This window comes from Heterodontus francisci, chromosome 47, assembly GCF_036365525.1.
Source record: "Heterodontus francisci isolate sHetFra1 chromosome 47, sHetFra1.hap1, whole genome shotgun sequence".
In the NCBI taxonomy this organism is placed as follows: domain Eukaryota; kingdom Metazoa; phylum Chordata; class Chondrichthyes; order Heterodontiformes; family Heterodontidae; genus Heterodontus; species Heterodontus francisci.
This window is the reverse complement of record NC_090417.1, coordinates 9,574,389-9,589,502: the sequence shown is the minus strand read 5'-3', so window position 1 is coordinate 9,589,502 and position 15,114 is coordinate 9,574,389. Positions and strand designations below refer to the sequence as shown.

Below are 15,114 nucleotides of genomic sequence, written 5' to 3'. Positions count from 1 at the left end.
ATGCAAATGACAGGGACAATGGCAAAAATTAGAGTTCGAGTATATCCAAGTTCAATTCTAACAGAAGTCTGTGCTACATAACTCTCGTTTGACTCACACATATTACTTTACGCTGTACTGTCAAGTATTTCTAACATTACCAGCCTGCATGTAGTTCAACAATAGCGACTTTAACGAGTGGGTGGAGAGAAGAAGAACAGTACAGCACAGGAACAGGCCATTCGGCCCTCCAAGCCTAGGCCGATCTTGATGCCTGCCTAAACTAAAACCTTCTGCACGTCCGGGGACCATATCCCTCTATTCCCATCCTATTCATATATTTGTCAAGATGCCTCTTAAACGTCGTTATCGTACCAGCTTCCACCACCTCCCCCGGCAACAAGTTCCAGGCACTCACCACCCTCTGTGTAAAGAACTTGCCTCGCACATCCCCTCTAAACTTTGCCCCTCTCACCTTAAACCTATGTCCCCTAGTAACTGACTCTTCCACCCTGGGAAAAAGTTTCTGACTATCCACTCTGTCCATGCCGCTTATAACTTTGTAAACCTCTATCATGTCGCCCCTCCACCTCCATCGTTCCAGTGAAAACAATCCAGGTTTTTCCAACCTCTCCTCATCGCTAATACCCTCCAGACCAGGCAACATCCTGGTAAACCTCTTCTGTCCCCTCTCCAAAGCCTCCATGTCCTTCTGGTCGTATGGCGACCAGAACTGCACGCAATGCGACCAGAACTGCACTTAGAGCAGATGTTATTGTCTAGGATCACGACACACCACCTGCCCTGCCATCCCTATAGAACCTTCTTTTATTTATTGAAATTAAGTTACACATAAGATCTATTTAGCGGATTAATTTTAAAATTAATTACTTGATCTGGCTTCAGGTTTAAGTACACTAAATGAAATACAGCACAAACCAACAGGGAGTATTGCAGGAAAAATACAGCACATCCTTCCCCCTTGGCACTGAATTCCTATTCTCACCAAATACCTAACTTTTAGTCTCTGTTAAGAATGCACACATTTACGACCACACTGGAATTCGGTATCTCGGAGACGGGAGCAGTGGGGATTCAGTGTCTGGGAGACGGGAGCAGTGGGGATTCATTGTGTGGGAGACGGGAGCAGTGGGAATCCGATGTCTTGGGGATGGGGAAAATGGGGATTCGGTGTATGGGAGATGGGAACAGTTGGGATTCGGTGTCTGGAGATGGGAGCAGTGGAGATTCGGTGTGTGGAACAAAGAACAGGAGAAATTTTTTCTGAGGGTTGTGCGACTTTGGGCTGACCAATCCTTTGCCCCCTTCACCATCAGGTCAGACTACCTGACAGTGCTGGGAATATGGTTCGGAAAGGCCAGGGCATGAGCCAAAACCTGGAAGGAGCGAGTCACCAGGGTACACAACGAACTGAGCATATGGGAGCAACACTCTCTCTCCATTGTGGGTAAGAACCTGGTCATCAGGTGCTAGGCACCCACGTTGTTGCTGTATGTGGCGCAGGTCTGGCCTATAGACCACTCCTGCGCTGTGGCGGTCACATGAGCCATTTTCCATTTTATCTGGAGATCTAAAATGGACCGGGTCCGGAGGGACACTATGTCCAAACCTCTGTATAAGGGCAGGAAAAACGTACCCAACATTGCCCTCATCCTAATGACATTAGTGTCCAGCCGCATCAAGCTGTGCATCGAGCCCCAATACGCAAACACTAAGTGTCACTACGTGCTGAGGTTCTCTGTCCCTGGTGTTGCGAAGGATGGATCTGGTCACATTGTCGCAGAACGCTCCATCCAGTTGGACCGTGCCATACCACCTATCCTTCTTGGAAAAGTTTCTGTGAAAAACACCTTTGACCACCAATCCATCAGGCCCTATGGGAAAAGGAGATGGTGGATCCTGTCAGATGGTTCCCCAAAAGTCATTTGGCAGAATGCCTCATCACCAGAACTTTCAAGCAAGCACCAAGACGTAGCTTGGCTGGTGGCGAGAAGGGCCCTCCCCGTCAGATACTACCTGCACGCCCAGAGTCTCACCCCCTCCGCACGCTGCCCTCAAGGTGGCTGTGGTGGGGAAGAGACTGTTGCCCACCTCCTTCTGGAATGTTTCTTTGTAAAGCAGGTGTGGAAAGAGATTCAGTGGTTTTTGTGGAGGTTCATCCCAAGTAGCTCGAACACAGAAGTCTGTGCTCTGCGGGCTGTTCCCAGGGACGCACACTAAGATAAACATCAACTGCTGCTGGAGGACCATCAATTCAGTAAAAGACGCTCTTTGGTCTGCCTGAAACCTGCTGCTCTTCCAGCGCAAAGAGTTGTCCACGACCGAGTGTTGCAGACTGGCACATCCCAAGATCCAGGACTACTTGCTGAGGGACGCAGTAAAGCTCGGGACAGCCGCCGCAAAGGCTTATTGGGGAAAGACCACTGTGTAAGGTCCTACCACCATAGTGAACTGAGGAGTTGGACTCATGGGAAACCCCTCGGGCTGTATACACCAAATATGAGTTTGATGTAAAATGTCCATGTCATGTAAAATGGAATGGAAGGGTTGTGAGGCAACTCACTCCTGTATCGAAGAAAACTGAGTTCCTTTCCACTTTTTGGAATGTCAATTTGGTGCTGTTTTGAACTGTTATGTAATTTTTTTTTTAAACTTATACAGATTTTTATGAAAAGTATATTTTCGGGGGTAAAAAATTGTGCGAATGTGGAACTCTCTGCCTCAGAAGGTGGTGGAGGCGTGGTATTTGAATATGTTTAAGACGGAGTTAGATTCTTATTAGGCAAGGAAATCAACGGTTATCGGGGGTAAACGAGAGTCTGGAATTTGAGGTACAAACAGATCAGCCATGATCTTATTGAATGGCCGAACAGGCTAGAGGGGCTGAATGGCCAGTGTTCATATGTTCAAAACATTTTTTTGGCTTATTACTGTGAATGATGATATAACCGGTATTATCTTAAAAGAAGTTATTGAGGCTGTTTAACATGTAAACATTTCCAGAAGTACAACAGTAAACATAGGGATGGCTCTGTTTCTAACACCTATGTAAATTTAATTTTGTTCCACTGTTCTGCTGAGCATCAAGTCAACAACAACTTGCATTTCTTGTACCTTTAATTGCCGTAAAACGTCCAATGTCATTAACCACGAACGACGTCAGCATTTAAAAATTACTCGAATACCTATCAAAATTGTTCAATAGTGCTTTGCAAGGTTATTCATTATGGGTGTTCTGACAGCTAACCCTGATTCTGTCTGCACCTGCTGTCTGTCTATATAATTTCAAGCAGAAGTCATTGAACAATGACCATTACTTGAATCGAAACTGATTATTCCCCTCCCTCACCAAACCATTGAGCTTAACTTTGGCACTCCTACTGATATCAATTAACTCAATGCTGAAAGCTGATAGCCTGTATGACCTTAACCAACTAAGCCAGTGGGGAGCGAGTTTAATACTAATGTTCAACAGTGAAGGGAGAAATCAACCTCTTGCATGATACACATAACTAACAGTTTATTTCAGCCAGGAGCTTTCTTTCAATGTTGATGCAAATATGTGATGCCATCAAAAGGTTTCATCTGAACCCATCTCATTAATTCAGCCCACTCCAACAGCTGTGTGCTGAAAACTCGGGCTAAATAACTTCATGACATCAATTTCACACCCCAAGTTGGCTAAGCTAACACAATCAAGCACAAAGGAGCTGCAAAGCTACTGACAGTCATCAGTGAGAGCTGCATATAGCCCTCAGGCCATATTGTTTCAACATTGCATGATGAGATAGTTAACAAAATCTTCAAGCAGCTACATAATTTACAAGTGAATTTTTCCAGATTCTGTGACAGACTACAATGACAAATGGTCTGATTTTTTTTCTGATATATTACAGTTGTATTAGGAAGTGGTGGAAGCAAATAGCTTGATGTGGAGTCTTTCAATTTGGATCTCTCTCAAGTTGTGCTAAGTTACTTGAAGATTTCAATTACAGGAAATGAATCCATTCTGAACAACTGCAAATACAAAGCAGCCTCCGTACTGTTCTGGAAACTAGAACAAGAATTACATTCTGTTATATAAAGAAGGTATTGCTCCCACCAAGACTTGCCTTCACCTTCAACCAGCTCCTTTGCAATATTTCACTCATTTGTTTAGTCTCAAGTAAGCTCGAGTCGACAAACCTTGAGCAGGTTCATCAATTTTTTCCCCCCACAAACATTAAAATGATACTTACCCTCAAGATAGACTCGACTGGTTCTCCTCAAAGGTTCACATTCCAGCATTCCATCACAATCAGGCGAATCTGCTGATTCAGACCAGATATCCAAAATCTCTGCGATTGGGCTCAGTAATGGCTTCCTTGAAGCATATTCACGTTTTCCATAAAGTTCCTTTTTGAATTTTTGCCTACATTTGCCTTTGGTTACCTGCAAAACATTTTTGCTGTTGTCAGTTCTCTTCTCCTTCATGTACCATTTGAGATGTAGGCGGTCACTAATCAGGATTAACTTGGTAGCACTATATCTCTACCCTCACCCCTTCCCCTCGGGTTCCCCTCGTCCTCACTTTTCACTGCACCAGCCTCCGCATTTAAAAGGAGCATTCTCTGCCATTACCACCACATCCAGCATGATGCGACTGCCAAACGCATCTTCCCCTCCCCTCCACTGTCAGCATTCCAAAGGGATCGATCCTTCCGCGACACCCTGGTACACTCTTCCATTACCCGCAACCACCTCCACCCCCCCCAACCAAAACCTCGTCCCCTTCGCAAGGCACCTTCCCTTGCAATCGCAGGTGTACTACCTGCCCTTTTACCTTCTCTCTCCTTATTATCCAACACTCCTTTCAGGTGAAGCAGTGGTTTACTTGTAATTATTTCAATTTAGTGTGCTGTATTTGCTGCTCACAATGTGATCGCCTCCACATTGGTGAGACCAAATGCAGATTGGGTGATCGCTTTGCCGAACACCTCCGCTCAGTCCGCAAGCATAACCCTGAGCTTCCGGTTGCTTGTCATTTCAATACACCCCCCTGCTCTCATGCCCACATGTCTGTCCTGGCCTTGCTGCAGTGTTCCAGTGAACATCAACACAATCTCGAGGAACAGCATTTCATTTACTGATTAGGCACGCACAGCCTGCCGGACTGAACATTGAGCTCAATAATTTCAGACTATGGCGGGCCCCCCCTTTATATTTTTAATTATTTTTTCTTTTTTACTTTGTTATTTGTTTATTTTATTGTAGTTTGTTTCATAATTAATTTTTTTTAACCATGTGCCTGTCCACTTTTCATGTTTGTGCTTGGGCCCAGGGCTGTTCATTTTTCTGTCAATTAACACCCTCTCTCCACTAAAGCTTTGTCTCTCAGCACACCATTAACATCCTGTTTGCCTTTGCTCCATGACCTTATGGTCAGTTATTCTGTGACCCTCTGTCCGATCAACACCTTCCCTTCTGTTACCTCTTGCCCCACCCCCGTTTTATTTGCTTAAAGCCTATTACATTTCTAACCTTTGCCATCTGATGAAAGGTCACTGACCTGAAATGTTAAGTCTGCTTCTCTCGCCACAGATGCTGCCAGACCTGAGTATTTACAGCATTTTTTGTTTTTATTACTCTTGCCAAGTACTTTATTGCCTATTCTTCAAGAATGAGACACATACTGAATAAAAGCTCTTTCCTTCTTCATTTCAAAATTCTCAACCTCATGCGAAAATCCCTCCATGGCTTCACCCCTCCCCATCTCTAACCTCCTCTGCCCCTCTAATCCTCCCAGAGCTCTGCATTCCTCCAATTCTAGCCTCCTGTGCATCCCCAAATTTCTTCACCCCTTCATGGACAGTCATGCCTTCAGCTATCTGGGCCCCAAGCTCTGGAATTCCCTCCCTGAACATCTTCACTGCTTGATCCTCCTCTTAAAATGCTCCTGAAAATCCACCTCCTCGATCAAACTTTAGGTGACCTTTCCTAATATCGCATGTGGCTGTCAAATTGTCTCGGATAACACTAAATGTGAAGTGTCTTGGGATGTTTTGCTCTGCAATTGCAAGTTGTTGTTAATTCTTGCCCACAAGCTCTTTCTCACATTATACAGCTCTCTCAAGGACAATCCAAATTTAGAAGGACTAGGTGTGAAAATTCCACATTCCCAGTGAATTAGTTTCCCAAAAGGTGTTCTTTTTTGTCAAATTATTACAGGGACACTCCAAGAGCTGTCCCTGGGCCTTCTCTATCGCAGGTTGTGGAGAACATGCTTTGGAGGAGGTCTGGAACTAGAAAGGCGACTCAGTCAATAGTGACCCACAGACCAGAGAATCAAGAAACAAAAAAAAGACAGGGACAAGAGCAAGAGAAAACCCACTGCAGCACAGGTCTAAAACAGGCACTCTGAACAATAAGCAAGTAGCTACACTGAGCAGAACCCACAATTAAACACGAGTAGTCCCTTACCAAATACACACTGCTAAATGCTCTCTGAACTCAACTTTTGAAAATGAATGAAAAAAATAAAATAAAATAAATTAATCTCCATAAAATGTTGGCACATTTGCCTCTTTGTTAGCTTGCCAACACCACCAATCAGTAGATTTCTTGGCTTCAGTTAGAGAATCTCAGAAGTTTCAGTACAAAAGATGACTGAGCTCATCATGCCATGCTCGCTCCTTCAACTGAGTCATCTACTCTCATCTCATTTCCCTGCTTATTCTCTCCACTTAGTCACTTCCATGCTAAATGTTCAGATTAGCGTGCCTTCTGGTCGCGTGCAACACATGCACATGAGAATAACCGATTTCTGTGAAAAAAAAATTTAACCTTCACTTTTATGCTTTTAGTGCTAATAAATGGATATGTGCAACGTCTCCATTATTGTTCCAAGTGCAATAGTTTGGGACTGGTATTTTATGTCGAGTGATGTAAAGCAAGGAGACAAAGTTTATTCTGCAAGGTCCATAGCCGTGGCTGAGGAAAACAGAGGGCTGTATATGACTGTTTACAGGGAAGTTCAGAGCTTGGCTAACAATTTCTAAATTTTAACATGAGCAAACAGTTAGCAGAGCAGTCATTATAAAAAGGTTAAATTTTTTTTAAACCCCTTGCCTAAATTCAATTTAGCTAATTTGTCACAGTTTACATTCTATATTGATAAACCACTGCACCTTGCACCAACTGTAATACAATCAGGCAGGAGTCATTCCAAATTTTGAGAGTCACTTTCAAGAATCAAAAGGAGCAACATAATGAGCAGCACATCAATCAATAAAGCCATACAATTATCTTACAAATCACAGGACAGCAAGAGAGCAAGAACTGCCGAGCACAGAGAGTTTGGCTACCACTCTCAGCATGAGTCCATTATTTTTCTCTCCCCTTTCTGCAACTTAAATCATTATTGTGTGCTTTGCCCTCCCAAATTTTAGTCCAACCCATCACTACTGTCCAGTTGCTCTCCTGGATGAAAACAACATGCAGTCGGAGTTTCTTTTTCACCAAGGTTGAGGTGATCCCTTTTTGCCATATTACCCCTCTTCTCCTCCATGAAGCTAAACCTCCCTCTAACCAATCTGAGATCGCATCACTCTCCAGATTATCTTCCATCTCTCATAATGCCTCCCGAGTTATTATGTCTAGGAGACCAACTTTCTGCTCTCTCCATCCCATTTCTCCGAAACCTCTAACCACACAACTTCCAATGCTACGTGACATTGTATATGGCTCAGTCTACTCAAGTACTCTCTCTCTCCCTTTTAAAACCACCATCATCCCCCTTTTCTAAAAGCCAACCTCAATCACACTTGCCTTGTGAGCCAACGCTTCACATCCAACAGCTCTTGGCTATCAAAGTTCTTGGACATGTCATGCATGGTGAAGGGGTTACGCAGAATTAAGCAATGTGAATTCGAAAGGCAGCGCAAAAGGAGTCAGGATGGTAGAAAGACAGCCAAACAATTGCAGGATTAGGGAGTAAAGGTCGATAGCCGGGATCTATACAGACTTTACAATGAAGCAAATTCTATGGAATGTTTGGACTAATGTGAAACAAAGAACAAAAGACCCAGGCTAGAGACATCGGGAGTGGGCACTGATAAAGACCAATAACGGTGCATTCAGAAGTTGAAACAAGCCGAGAATTAGAAATACATCGCAGCTGAATTTAATGATCAGGTTTATTATAGGAGAGAACAAACAAGCTGCTAGGGTGGAGGTTAGGAGAAGACAGTGAAGAATGGAGCCAGGGGCCTTGAGGCCCTGGTATCAACTGTGTCTGTGGAGGGTTGGTATAAGGGGGCAAACAGAGACAAAACACGAACAGTTGACAACAGTTTGGAACCATCTGGTATGTGCAGTGATAAGGCTGAGGAAGTGTGCTCATCGGAATGTGCAATCAAACCATCGTTTTAATTAGGATCAATCATATCAATCATCCCTGATTGAACACGCTATGATAAGAACAGTATATGTGTCTGTGCTCCTGAATGTAAAGTTACAGTATTACCTTGGAACACCCGAGGTAGGATCTCTCCCTGCGTATACTTGAATAAATCGATTGAACCAGTACCCGAGTCTGCTTGTGTGGTGATTGTCCCACAACACACACCCATCTTTCTTCTAACTTCCTCTTTGAATCTCTCCAATCAGGTTTCCACATCAATCATCCTACCGCAACAGCCCAAATCATAGCTAAAAATAACCTCGTCTATGTCTATGACTGTGCATCCTCTCTGCGGACAAGCCAGTCCCAATGAACTGGACTTGATTGCCTCTCTAATTGCACCCACAGCATCTCCAGCCCCAGCTTCTCTTCCCACCTTCATACAGTTAGCACGGACAGCCACACAAAGGTCCATCCTTCGCCCCTTCCTCATGTAAGAAGTACTATACAAACTAAAGCCAAGCTTCCAACTCCGTATATTCTCCCTCAAAAACCACCTTCTTCTACCTCAACAATGACAGCTCTTCCGCTAAAACCGCCTTCAGACCTGACTATTCCAATGCTCTCGTGCTGGCCTAAAAGTTTAGCTCATCCGAACTCTGCTGTTTCTTTTCAATCCTGCACCAAAATCCGCTAATTCTTGTTGTCAGCAAATTACATTGTCTCCCTGTCCATCAACACCTGAAATTTATCTTTCTTAGTCTTGGGTCTACAACACTTAATTGCCTGTCCCGTCACTCACTCAAACCTCCTCCAATTCTACAACACCGCCTTCCTGCAACCCGAAAATCTTGATTCTTCAGACTATGGCATTGTGCGCATTGCTCTGCCAACCACACCGTTGGTGGCCCTGCCATCAGCCACCTCAGCCCTATGGTTTTGAATTCCCTCTTTAAAGCCTTTTCCTTCCCTACCCCTCTCCCTCTTGTATAACTCTCCTTGAACCTACCTCTGACCAAGCTATTGGTCACCAGTCCCAACATCTGTTTCGCTTGGCATCCCATTTTTTAATTATGCCTCTGGACTAATCAGAACCAGTGAACTACAGACCTATTAGCCTGTCATTCATTGCAGGGAAGATGCTCCAAGGGATAAGAGATGCCCCTTGTGATCCCTAGGAAAGGGAAGGGACGATTACAAATTCATGATATGGCTTCTGAAAACACCTGTTGTGTCATACAAATTTCATAAAGCTTTTTGAGGAAGTTGCCAGTGATAACAGAAATCCAGTAGACATCGTACACCTGGAATGACAGAAAGCCTTTGGCAAAATAGCTGACATTAGCTAGGAGCAATTTGAAATGTTGCCTTAATAATCAGCTCAAACCCTGTTGTCAAAAAGTTGTAGTTAACTGTTACGACCAGGTGAGAAAGGTGTCTCGGGGTCCCTCTCAGCCTTTGCCTGATCTTACTGCAACAGGATTTAATTTTAAAAAGACACCGTGTTTTTAGCTCCCCATTGGTGAAACCTTGTTCACCACTTCCCAATTATAAGGCAAAGAAACCAGCAAAAACAGGCTTCTTAGGTTTAAAGAAGAAAAGTTGAAATTTATTAAAACTTAAACTCTAACTCTGTTCACACCTACGGATACACAACGTGCCCACGCGAGCATCATCCGCGATACACACATGCAACTGCAGACAGAAAAGAGAAGAAATAAAGTGGAAAAATTTGAGGCAATATCTGGAGAGTCTTTGTTCCGGAACTTAGAGCTCACTGTAGAGTCCTTTGATTGCAGTTAGATCTTGCTTTTCGTTGAGGTCCAATATTCTTTTAAATCTTGTTCTCTGTAGGAGACTTTTCTCTCTTGGGGTTCATATGCCTTCAGTGGATTCAGAGGCTTGTGAGAAAGCAATGGGAGCAGACAGGAGAGATATCTTCTCAGTCCAGGAGCAAAGAGCTTTCTGCCCAAACTGCACAAATTCAAATTGCCCAGGTTAGTCATGTGACTAGCTGGTTTGACTGTGTCAGTTTGTGTATTTGGCCATTTTAGCAGTCAACCTGGAATGCAAGCTACCCCACCTTCTGTTGATCAAAAGTGCATTGTGGGTTGAATGTGTCAGGGAATGGCTCATTTGTCCTTCCAAACACAGTCTGTTCATATGCAAATGTCTTTTCCAGCCACAGCTCATCTGTTCAACAAGTCCTTTCTTCACTCCAGTATCAGTTTACAATAAATTTTCATGGCAAAATTACTGTGCCTCATGCTTGGCAGGTGGGGGCCTAGCAGGACTTAAAAGATGCAATTCAACCTAGAAAGACATTATAAGCAGTGTCCTTCAAGTATCAAACCAGGCCCACGACTCTTTGTGGTTTTAATTAGTGATCTGGACAAAGGTATTGAGTATGAGAAGTAAGTTTGCAGATGACACCTAAATCTGTGCAAAGTTACAACAGGAGAGAAAAGTGTAATCAAATGCAAAAAGATCTCTGTGCAAGGGGAGTGGGCGACACAACTGCAAATGCCAATTAATTTCGCTAAATGTTACATCAGGTATGTTGATAGGGCCAACACAGAATACATGCAAACAAGAGCAATGTTGGAAATCTGAAATACACAGACAGAAAATGCCAGACATACTGACACTGAACAACTTCACCTTTAATGCAACTCACTTCCTCCAATTACAAAGGCATACGCATATCCACATGGGTCATAACTATGCCTGCCTTTTTGTGTTTTATGTGGAAGATGTCTTGTTCCAGTCCTACTCAGGCCCCCACCTCACTCTTTTTCCAGTACATGGACGACGTTTTTTGCTGCTACTTCCTGCTCTCGCCCTGAACTGGAAAATTTTTATCAATTCTGCTTCCTACTTCCAACCCTACTCTCAACTTCACATGGTCCATCTCCGACTCTTCACTTATTCAAATTCTCGGTATCAATTTCTGGAGATAAGCTCACAAATATTCACCACAAGCCCAGTGACTCCCAGAGCTACCTGGACGACACATCCTCAGACCCTGGAAGGACTTGATTCCATTCTTCCAGTTTCTCTGTCGCATCTGTTCTGATAATGCAACCTTTCATACCAGCGCTTCAGATATGTCTTTTTCCCCCTCAACCGAGGATTCTCCCCCACCATGTTTGATAGCCCCTCGACTGTTTCAGTTCCACTTAGCATACTTGTGCTCTCACCCCTTCCTCTCTCTTCCAAAACAACGATCAGGTTCCCCATGCCCTCACCTTCCATCCCACCAGCCTCTGTATTCCTCCGCCACCTCCAGCGTAATGCCACCATTAAGCAAATCTTCCACTCCCCTTCAGCATTCCAAAAGGACTGTACCCTCCGCAACACCCTGAGCCACTTGTCAATCACCCCAAACACCCTTCCCATGCAAGTGCAGGAGATGCAACAACTGCCCATTTACTCCCTCTGTCCTCACCGCCCAAGGCCATGAACACTCCTTCCTAATTAAACAGTGATTTATGTGCACTCCTTTCATTTTACGAGACAGCATTTGCTGCTTGCAATGCCTTTGGCTCTACACTGGGGAGACCAAACGCAGATTTGCTGACCGCTTGGTGGAGCACTCCCATTCAGTCCACAAGAATCACCCTGAGCCGTCAGTTTAATTCTCCACCTTGGTCTCACACGGACCTCTCTGTCCTCAGCCTACTGCAGCATCCCCATGAAGCTCAATGTAAACTTAAGGAGCACTACCTCATCTTTCCATTAGGCACTATACAGCCTTCAAGACTCAACATGGAGTCCCCATTTTGTTTCCTTTTCTTGGTGCATTTCCTTTTTTCTCTTGTTTTTGCTTTTGGACAGTAGCACTTCTGCTCTAGCCACAATTTATTTTCTGGTCCCATTACCACTCTCTTTGTCCTTGCACAACTAAATCTTCTACTGGTCTTCTATCCTATCACAGACCTTCCCCTTTTGCTCTTTTCCCCACCCTCTTGTTGCTCAAAACCTATTTATAACTTTTCCCAGTTCTGATGCAGGGTCTTTGACCTGAAAAGTAAAGTCTGTTTTTCTCTACACAGAATACAAACAGTATTTAAAGGAGTTGAGAGAGAATAAGATCTAGATGCTGTCATACACAGATCACTGAAGGTTCATGACCAATCTAGAGAAACTTGAGCTGAAGTCAACAGCAACTGACTTGTGTCAGCAGAACTCTTAAACATAAAAGGCACCATTTTGACACTCTGCAGGTCGCTGCTGTCGTGGCCTTAGAAAAGCTCAAAAGCAGAGCTACAAAAATGATTCCTTGCTTCAAGTACTTCACTATTCAGACAAGCTCAAAGACCTTGGTCTGTTTACTTTACAGCCGTGCAGACTTAGAAGTGACCTGATCTTGGTCGATAAAATAACTGAAGGCTGGATAGCCTCCATTTTTTTCAATTATTCCAGTTTAGCAAATTGGAAAGGACGATGCAAGAGTAGCAGACTGAGCCAGATGAGACCAATGAGCCTCTGGGAGACAATGCCCACTGGTGTGGTGGGTGCTGATTCTCTCCATGCCTTCAATAAGCAACTGGACTAAGTTTTATCATATATAAGGCAAGTGTTTTAACAAACAATAAAATAAATGCAAAATACTGCAGATGCTGGAAATCTGAAGTGAAACAAAAAGTGCTGGAAATACTCAGCAGGTCTGGCAGTATCTGTGGAGAGAGAAGCAGAGTTAACGTTCCAGGGTCAGTGACCTTTCATCAGTGTTTTAGTAGACAACAGTTGATCCATGGGACCTCCTGGACTGGTTTTAATCTGAAGATATCAAAGAAATTTCTTTTTTTTTTTTTGAGAGTATTTTTTTCCCCCTCACTCGTCCTGGGTTTGCTCTACTTCTTAGAGGATGTTACATGGCTGCAGAAGTGTGAGGGGGGAAAAAGTGTTGTCATAATGCTTGGACTATCATGATATAGAGCAGTCTTGATGGTCCAGCCCGTCAATTTCATATGTTTGTAAGCATTTTGTAATGTTTTTCCAAGTTGAAGGTGCCTATAAATGCCTGTAGCTTTTAGAGGAACAGATTCAATTCAATTCTCAAAAAGCAGTGGAATAAAGTTTGACTTTGTACAATATAGCCAAAGAGAATCTTATCCCAGACTTATCAGGATGACTAGTTTATGTCGAATGACCAAGTCAAAATCCATTTTTCTTGTATTGATGTTTTCTCAAACTAATGTACTAGGATTCACATTCGACTTACTATTCCCGATTAAAATTATTTACAACTTAAAAAGCAACTGATTGGCTACTGAAAATGCTCAAAATGCAATAAAATTGCCTTACCGTAGTCGAGTTCTTTGAAATATTCTTAACCTTACTCTTGATCCGAGTAGACCTGCGGGGTTCCTCTTTCTTGGACTCTCGTTCCTGATTTCTAGTTTTCACCTCTTCCTTTGATATTATGATTGGGGTTGGGCTTACTTCTATACTTAATGATTCAATGCATTTTATTTTGTCTTCAGTTTCGTGTCTCTGTTGGTCATTAAGATTCTGAATCCCAGGGCACATGTCTTCAATGCAAGAATTGGCTTGCTTCTGGTCACTGATAGATTCCTTGATCGACAAATCGCTGTCCTGTCTATCCCCATTTTTCAACATTTCATCAAGCATACAAGTCATATGTTGCACATCAGACTCAACTATTGATGCTGCTTTCATTCTGGAAGATTCCAAATCACTAATTGCAGCAGAACATGTGTCAGACTCTGTACTTATTGTTGATAATTTTAACATCTTAGTAATGGACTCTGTTTTCTTTGGGGTCATCACATTTCTCACGGTGATATTGTCATCACCAGCTTCACTACTTTGTCCAGGGAACCCAGATGGACTAATTGTATCCAGTAGCTCTTTTTTCAGTTCTTGAACTTTCATTTCCAACACCTCACATTCATCGTTTCTATCATACTTCTCAAGATTTGATTCAAATGCACATTCTGAGAGTGGAGATAAAAATTCAATTTTGATGGGTTTTGGGCAACATCTCTCTCCAACATTGTGGGTTCCAGCAGTACCATTTTCCATGGTATCTATTCCAAAAATTTAAATTAAAAATACATGAGTAACAGATTTTTGCTTCATATTCTCCCCTGACATGACTTTTTTTCTTCTCACATTGCCAATAACCCTCCTGGGGCTCAAGATGCATACAAATTTAGCAGCACTACTGGAATAGATGAAGTAACCAGTCTTCATTTGTGAACTGAGATCATGAGTGTCAGCAGGCTATTCTAACTTAGGGTACGGTACAGTCCAGCCCTACACTTCTCACACATATGCCACTTTATATCAGGGTCACTGGACAGTGATGAACAATCCTAAGTTTTGCTTTGTCTCTAAGCCAGGGTGCTGTAGTCATTTGTGGCAACTCAACTGCTACCCTGACTAAGATCACATAACTCAGAACAAACTTGGAAGAATTCCAGGAATTACTGATGTGTATATCCTTGTACCATGCAAAGTGGCCAAAATAACCCACTAGTTCACTTGAGAAGTTTCAATATTTTTTTTTTTTAAATGTTCAACTGACTGCAGCTGCATCACACTATGGTAATATTTCAGTTCCCAAACAGAAGAAATATTCATTAATCTTCAGTGCCAGAAAGCAACTAACATTTCATAGTTCATTCAATATAGCTGTTTTCTCACAAATTGGCTGTAATTATCTTTGTACCTTTAATAATCTGTCCTTCACTACTCCTGTTTAT

At 43.0% G+C, this 15,114-nt stretch overlaps 1 protein-coding gene across 11 annotated transcripts in view; it reads right to left on the bottom strand.

Moving 5' to 3' along the window:
* cdca2 (cell division cycle associated 2) overlaps positions 1–15,114 on the bottom strand; it is a 162,128-nt gene that overhangs the window by 105,581 nt on the left and 41,433 nt on the right. For all 11 annotated transcript variants that reach the window (XR_010971165.1, XR_010971162.1, XR_010971163.1 and 8 more), the window contains 2 exons: positions 13,691–14,436; positions 4,239–4,431 (listed from right to left, as the gene is read on the bottom strand). Coding sequence is in view for 7 of the 11 variants with exons in the window: in XM_068023475.1 (XP_067879576.1) it covers positions 4,239–4,431; positions 13,691–14,436 (939 nt within the window). In the remaining 4 variants the exon portion in view is untranslated. The remainder of the gene's footprint in view (positions 1–4,238; positions 4,432–13,690; positions 14,437–15,114) is intronic.